The 7,901-nt window shown below is 42.0% G+C and overlaps 1 protein-coding gene across 8 annotated transcripts in view; it reads left to right on the top strand.

Annotated features, from left to right (window-relative positions):
- Positions 1-1,419: 1,419 nt before the first annotated feature.
- mib1 (MIB E3 ubiquitin protein ligase 1) overlaps positions 1,420-7,901 on the top strand; it is a 63,149-nt gene continuing 56,667 nt past the window's right edge. For 5 of the 8 annotated variants that reach the window (XM_042087400.1, XM_042087424.1, XM_042087416.1 and 2 more), the window contains exons 1-2: positions 1,420-3,319; positions 3,620-3,791. In XM_042087400.1, coding sequence (XP_041943334.1) covers positions 3,091-3,319; positions 3,620-3,791 — 401 coding nt within the window. In that variant the 5' untranslated portion in view covers positions 1,420-3,090. The remainder of the gene's footprint in view (positions 3,320-3,619; positions 3,792-7,901) is intronic. The other 3 variants (XM_042087388.1, XM_042087394.1, XM_042087391.1) reach the window with 3 other exon arrangements.

Here is a 7,901-nt window from a genome sequence, read left to right as displayed (position 1 = left end):
ACACAGCCTGGTTTGTGAAGGTTACAATGTGGGGGGAAATGTGCAGTTTATGGTTCTCAGCCTTGTGTAGGTACAGTTAGGCATGCCTTTGTAGCCATTTGATAATATAGAATAATGCCAAATTAAAGCAAAATATGTTCATTGCAAATATTCAGGTAATTCTACCTAAAATTGCTATTTTATGACTGAAGCAAAGTATCAGCCTCTACTCAGTTATCAGTTTTACTTGACTTATCTGCAGCCTTTGACACAGACAATGTTGACAGGAGAATGTCATGGTTCAAACGCTAAGTGAGAAATTTTTAGGAAAGCTTTTAATTGTTTTGCATTGTTTCTGAAAGGACGCTCATTCAGTGTGTCTTGGCAAGGACAGGTATCAAAGTCTCATGATCTCACCACAGGTGTACCTTGGGGGTCAGTACTCGGGCCCCTTTCTTATGTGAGATCATTCGCTTCCAAGGATTTGCTCTGTATGCAGATGATATTTCAGTCTGGATAAAATAATGACACCTTCAGCTCAATTTCTCCAAAACTAGATTTCTAGTATTAGTAATAGCTATCCCAACAGATCAGTATCAGTTTTGGTTCATCTTCACTGATCCAAGCTAAAATAGCAGATAACTTTGGTTTCACAATTAATGAGAAGAGCTGGGAGGGTCCATTTAGTAGTAAAAGGTGGGTTTTGAGGGCCTGTTTGAAGGATGGTAGGATGTTTGATTGTTTGATGTGGTTGGGGAGCGCGTTCCAAAAAAAGGGTGCAGCAGCTGTGAAGGCCCTGTCGCCCCATCTGTAGCCTGGTCCTGGTGGGCTGGGCCTGAGGCGGTGGGTGGGGTTGTGGCAGATTAAGAGGTCAGAGAGGTATGGAAGGACTAGGTTATAGAGGGCTTTGGTTATTGAGTGCTTTGAAGATGAGAAGTCTTCCTGTGTGACCAGGAGCCAGTGGAGGACTGGGGTGATGTGGTCGCGACGGCGGGTGGAGGTGAGCAGGCGGGCAATTAAGTTATGGACATATCGAAGCTTATTGGTGGTTTTGTTTGGTGTTGTAGGGTGCTTATGTGATGAGTTGCTCGATGGCATTGACTACAGTAAAATTCTGTGAGTGTGTGTGATGCTGAGAGTCATTCAATCAGATTCATAGCCTATATCCTGATTTGTTGATATTGAGGCAATGATTCCATGCAAAGGCTTGGTCTTCAGGGCCCCCTGACCCCTTGGGCCCCTGGGCCTGGGCCCGGTAGGCCCGTGCAGTAATCCATCCCTGCTGAGAGTGGTGGTCCGTCCGCCTATGCCATGCCTACTTGGCCTACTCCGCTGCCACTGGCAGTGGCATCTCGCAAATATTACTGACCACCAGCAGGGGGACCCCATGTCACCGGAATGTTCTTGGTCAGGAGAGGGTTAACCACTCATTGCGTCATCTGACGCCACGGGAACTGCACGATACCAAACAATTCCTTCCTCTGCCTGCTTGAGCCCTGATTGACAGTAATGGCGACTTCAGTTTTACTCTAACGAAACATTCCACCAAAACAACACTTGCGAATGGCGTTTCTAATTCACCTACACTAAATACACAAATAAGGAAATCCTATATACCACTAAAGTAAGTAATTTTTCGAAAGGCGCGGGATGCTGAAGTTATGGTGGTAACGTTAGCTAGAATATTTTGAACAAAGGTCTCCCTTTCCGTGGCGATGTGGCTACTCGGTGGCAAGCTCTGATGGTGTTTTTTCACATGTTGGGATTTAAACAACAGCATTGGCAAAACCGAGCTTGTCTGGCTTGAATGCGGATATAAGCATACATCAGTCATTACCTCAACATTGAGCTACATAATGGTAATCGAGAGCTAGCTAGTCGCATAGTTTGATAGTTAGCTTGTAGCTTTAACACCCCCATCTTGAGATCGACCCCCCATTGTTGTAGGCGTTCTCATGGAAAGCACACCGACGAAGCTGGAAAACGCGTCACAAGAAGTTGGATCCATCTGTTGAGTCTTTACTATGTTTCATCAAACTCAACCCTTGCAATAGATTAAGAAACCAATCTTTTTCTAATTCTTTTTCTAACTCCAGCGCGTTGACAGGAGGAATTATCCATCTTGCAACTACCGAACATTTGATGTGAAAAACGTCAGGACTTGTTACGTTAGCTTGTGAAGTTAACGGGCTAACATTAGCTAGCTTTGTCACCTGGCTGGTCAGTCAATATTAGTTAGCAAGCTACTTTTTTTTGTTTAGCCAAGACTTTTAGCCTTCAGACTTGAGGATAATTTGCACCTCTTTGCTTAGCCCGTCTGCCAACACGCGTAACTGTTAACTTTTTAACTACGATAACTTTATTGCTGTGTAAACCGCTTGTTTGTCGCGTGACGTTTAGCACTAACCTTAACGTTATCGTTAACTTGCCTATTGAATATCATATTGTGTTATTATTCATTTTAACTAGCCTATACATATTCTATACGTATATAGCATTAGTTACAGGTTTTCTTGGTACACATCCATAACATACTCTTATAGATTCTTGTCAGTGGTTGATAATGTTAAGATCAGAGGAGAGTAGCTTGCTTGCTGCTTGCTAGGTAACGTTAACGGTCTGTAAGCTAGTTCTAACGTTACAGTAAACAGTTTGTCGGGTCATTGCCTCTTCAAACAAAGCGGCTCGTTTTCCAAACTTTTTTTTAAAAGAATAGTCAGCTATCACTCGGTGTCCTGTGGTTCATTTGTGCTATTTATGGTGTCCTTAATTTACCAAGAGATAGCCGAACAGTAACTCAAACCACTGAATGGCAGTTCCGCAAGCAACACTAGACTAAATGTCAAGTCTTATTCGAGCATAACGTTATCGTCTCGTTCTAAATTATGTAAAATCTAGATGAATGAATTGTCTTCGAGCTGAATGGTTTAGAATTTAAGTTACATTGCTGGCTAGCTATCATATTTGTCTTACTGGTGAGTTAATAAAAACATATTCAGGCCTTTTCTTTCTGCCACTAAAGGGATGCGAATGGTTTTTCTTCAGTCCAGGACTAATTAAACCCTGCAAGTTATTACATTTTTGGTATTTTTGTACTGCGATATAGCTTAAATGACCACCGGAAGGAATAACCGAATCATGATGGAAGGAGTGGGGGCTAGAGTTGTCCGTGGACCGGACTGGAAATGGGGAAAACAGGACGGTGGAGAAGGACATGTTGGAACAGTGAGAAGTTTTGAAAGTCCCGAGGAAGTGGTGGTAGTTTGGGATAACGGAACCGCTGCCAATTATCGCTGTTCTGGAGCTTACGACGTGAGGATATTGGACAGTGCACCCACAGGTGAGAAGACTTTTGTCTTAGTGGATTATTGCAGTTAGTCCGAGCACTGAGTATCTTCTGATTCAGTGGACATCCTGCAGTCTGGTCAGGCTGATCATTAACCTGCGAGTTACATGGCAGAGGGGTTTTATGTTGACTTTAGTGTGATTTAGCACCCTCAAATCATTCCCAACTACCATGTTTTTCACTGATTTACTATCCTGAAAATCAAGAAGCTTTTATTTTGGTTTTGCTTTATATTAGTTGTTAAATACCAGTAAATGCTTACTTACATTTATGCAATGGTATTTTTGTTTTCAGGTATTAAACATGATGGCACCATGTGTGACACCTGCCGTCAGCAGCCCATCATCGGCATCCGCTGGAAGTGCGCTGAGTGCACCAACTATGACCTCTGCACTACATGTTACCATGGAGACAAGCACCACCTGCGACACAGGTTCTACAGAATCACCACACCGGGCAGTGAGAGGTAAGGATAACCCTGCCCCCTCCCCCCAGACCTCCGTCTCTCCTCCAGTCTCGAGTTCAAGAGTTTTGTGTGCCAATGCCATGCCAGGCTTAATTCATTTTTGCCTTTGCCAGTGAAGAGGGCAGGACATGAGCTTGACACAGCATGCAGGCTGAGCACATGTCCTCAGCCCCTTGGCAGTGGTTGCCAGGCGACAAGCCTTTCCTCCACTGTCAGCAGTACAACAGGGTGCCTTGGCTGAAAAGAATGCAGACCAGCTATTATGGGTACCTTGCAGAATTATTAAGAACACCAACTTAAAACACTGCTGTTTTATGTTTGGTAAAATACATTATTCACTGTATTGATGGAAAATAAGTCGACAGGGTTTCTACTTGGTTGCAGTGGGATTTTAGATTGCTTGAAGGATGCATTTCAGTAAGATTCAGCCTCTAGCAGCCATAAGTAATAGATGTATGTATGTGTTAATGTTGAGTTTTGTTATGATTTTGTTGTGCCTGTGTTTTCACAGTTGATGTGGTCTCACAGAGACTATGACATATGCTGTGAGAAATAGAACTGTGTTGTGAACCTCGGCGGGTATCTTTCCATCACATGGCTGCATGTGCCAATTCTCTACTGCCAGTCTTGGTACATAATGCTGATTGCATTGTGGGCTTTGGGTAGGAATGGAATAGTCTATGTTTTGTTGTGGGTTGTCTGGAAAGAAAATACAGTGCTTTGAAAATGTAAGATGCTGAAGCGACATTATATCCCCTGAGAATGCTACGTGCATCTGTAGCGTTAAGAGAATTAAATGGCTCTGAATTTTGCTAGACAAGTTACAACGTCCTCTAATTCAAGTTTAGTATTTTAACAGGGCACATCGATGAGACAACCGTGTGATGATCCTGAAACTTCACCATAGAATCTGCTGTGGTTTTAAGCTATTTATGTGTCTCAAATAGCCTTCCAATGCAATGGGATTCATTGTTTTCACTGGTTAGTCATTGCTGTATTTTTTCATGACCATTGTGTGTGTGCTCTAATGCTTAGGAACAGGAGACTTATTTGGTATTGTAGACTGTTGTATTTAGTACAGCTTTCTCATTTAAGGCAGCCATGTAATCAGGACACTATATACTCAAATTATAATGAGGTGTTTGGAGGTTGTGAATATAAGAGTGGTTCTCAGCGTGTCCTAAACATCTCAGCTTGCTTGAACAAGCCACTGAAAGCTCTGCCTGTGAATGAATGTAGGGCTCTCCTCTCCTCATGTTGCCTTGCTTTTAGAGTTAATCTGCTTGAAGAACTGTTTGTTTCTCTCGTTTGTCTTGGTTTTTCTTCAAAACCAAATTAAAATCTCTACTTTAATTATCAGAGAGTTATCCATTTCTGTGTTCATATGCCACAAGCTTATGGACCATTGGAATTTCAATCTTGGGTGTAGGGCAGGGCAAATTGTGGTTGCTTCATGATGCTTCAAAGAGGTGGACAAATCACTTGCCCAGCGGCCAGGATAAGCAGATTCCTAGATTGCAGTATATTCCAAATGTCTGAATTTGATACAATTGGAAATTCAGACATGGACCATTAGACATCTGCTCTAGTTCCCTCCGCTCTCTCAAAATCCCGTCAGCAATGAGAGTAGCCTGGCTATCCAATAAAAAAGTAGGGGAGGACCAAAGGCTAAATGGAAGCTGCGTCTGGTAAACACAGACAGACAACAAATGCACATTGCTCTGATTCTGGATAAAGATAATGGATTAACATCATAACAAGGAGATGAGTTGAAATAACCAGCTTAAAATTATCTGGTGGATGAATGAGTTTTTTTTTGTTACTTAGTACTGAATGAAGTAGGGATGCCCAACCCCCAAGTGTCATCATTACAGTGTCATCATGAATTTTTTTTTTGTAATTTAAGTGAAATTTAGCGTTGCAAATTCAGGCTACCAGGCATCAATTATAATAAGGTCCACCTAAGAAAAAAAGGTGTGATACAAATGCATTTTTCATCAGTGAAACATGAGTTGGCTATGCGATGTATTAAAGCAGTAATACCTAAATGTACACTACCGGTCAAAAGTTTGGGGCCACTTAGAAATTTCCATTCCACTCTATTTTAGACAGAATACCAGCTGAGATCAGTTGCATTGTTTTTTTTTTTTTAAATCAGGGCAGCAGTTTTCAGATTACATTATGTGTTTACATAATTGCAAAAGGGTTCTTTAATGTTGCCTCAGTTAGCCTTTTAAAATGATATCAGATTAGTAAACAGAATGTGCCTTTGGACCATTGGATGAATGGTTGCTGATAATGGGCAATGTAGTTATTGCATTAAAGATCAGCCATTTCTTTCAAAACAAAATAGTGTAAACGAGTGAAAAAAAGTAGTTTTGATATGTCATATGTCAATAAAGAGGTTCACCAACAACACCAACATTTTTTTTAATCCTGTTAAAGGAACATGCCACCATTTTATGAAATTAGGTTGCGCTGTAGTTTCAAAACTATTAGTGATCAAGACACACAATATTTGGGAAGTTTGGCATAGGAGCACATCAGATTTTTCTGAGGGTGAACTGTGAGCCTCAGGGTTATTTCACATGGAATGTGAGTTTCTGATCTGTTACTATGAGTCTATATTAACTATGAATTTCTGGATAAACCTTTAGTGCATGGCTCCAACCTGCACCACTACCCAACGCATTAGAACTCTGCTTGAAATGTAGAAGTGGCCGATTTCTTTTCAGTGTTTGTAGTACTATGACCTTGTTCCGCTGAAACATATGCTGTGCGTTGCTTTTTGTGTACTCAACTCCAGTCTTAGGGCCTGTCCACACGGAGACGCTCTTTAGGTTAAGCGCAGAGGTTTTGCTTCGTCTTGGCCGAGCGTCCAAACGAATCCTGTAAACACACTGCCCGAAACCGCACTTTTTTGAAACCTGGTCCCAGAGTGGAAAAATCTGAAACCGTAGCCCGTTTGAATTAGTTTAGACAGCGAAACCGCACATCCTGCTTGCGTATCGATGATGTCATCGCCACACCTCAGCTGCCCTGGACTTGCACTTATAGTATTGCCTAACAATACTAGTTTTCATACATGACATTACCTACGATTACACTCCGTAAGATAAATATCTCAACTGGTGCTGCGCAGCGCCGATAGCTTATGACTTGGTGGACTGAACACTGTTTTTCCCGGTGGTTTTTTTATACATTCTAGCTACTGTCAGTGACGCGAGAGAACTTAAGTTATTAGGAAAGTGCGGTGTAAGTTTAGGCTACATTAATTTGTGCGTAGTGCCAGTGTCATTCATTTATTTTACATGTCTTACAACATATATACATGCATTCACAGTCGAAATCAGATAAGCATACAAAAACGCTTAGAACTCACGTTAAGCCGATGGTAGCACACTGAATGTGAATGCGCGATTTGATGCAGGCAAAAGTATTGACTGTTACTAACGAAGGTTTTATAGCAATATTATAAATGTGGCGATAGCCTAGAACTTGATTATGCCTTGCGTTTAGTAGCCTAATTGCGGTGACAGCCAAAACTAATGTGAATCACGGACTATCCTACAACCAAAGAAAGTAAAGGTGATTAGTAGGCTTACCTGCGTTAGCCAAATAAAGGACGGGACTGCACCCTTCACAAACCGTAAAATAAAGTTTATTAGTTTTACAGTTGACTACAGTTGACAGTTCACCATCAGTCTACACAAACAATTCTGGTTTCCTTGCACTAGCCATTTCGTCGTAGCCTATTCTGTCTGTAAAGTGCAAGTTTGGGTCAATTTCTGTAAAGAAACAGTGCCACCTATAGGCCTGGGGTATGAAGTAACGTGTTGAGTCGTGTTGAGTCGTGTTGAGACAAGTACCCCTGGCTGCAGCTTGCAGATCGGGGCTGGACTCAATGTGGGGCGAAGCGCAACGTTGAGCTCAGCCCAAAATCAGCTCGTCATTCCCCGTCCTCCTGTGTCTGTCTATTTACCCGGACTCGGAGTTCAATTTTTCTTAAGGAAGAATGCTTCACTAAAGCGTATCCTTCTTGAACTACTGCCCACGTTAATCATGTCCCTCCCTTCCCTGCTAGCCTTCTAGAATTTGTACACCATCGGC

This window comes from Alosa sapidissima, chromosome 1 (genome assembly GCF_018492685.1).
Source record: "Alosa sapidissima isolate fAloSap1 chromosome 1, fAloSap1.pri, whole genome shotgun sequence".
NCBI classification, from domain to species: Eukaryota; Metazoa; Chordata; class Actinopteri; order Clupeiformes; family Clupeidae; genus Alosa; species Alosa sapidissima.
Note: the sequence above shows the minus strand (reverse complement) of the source record. Positions and strands in the feature narration are given on the sequence as shown.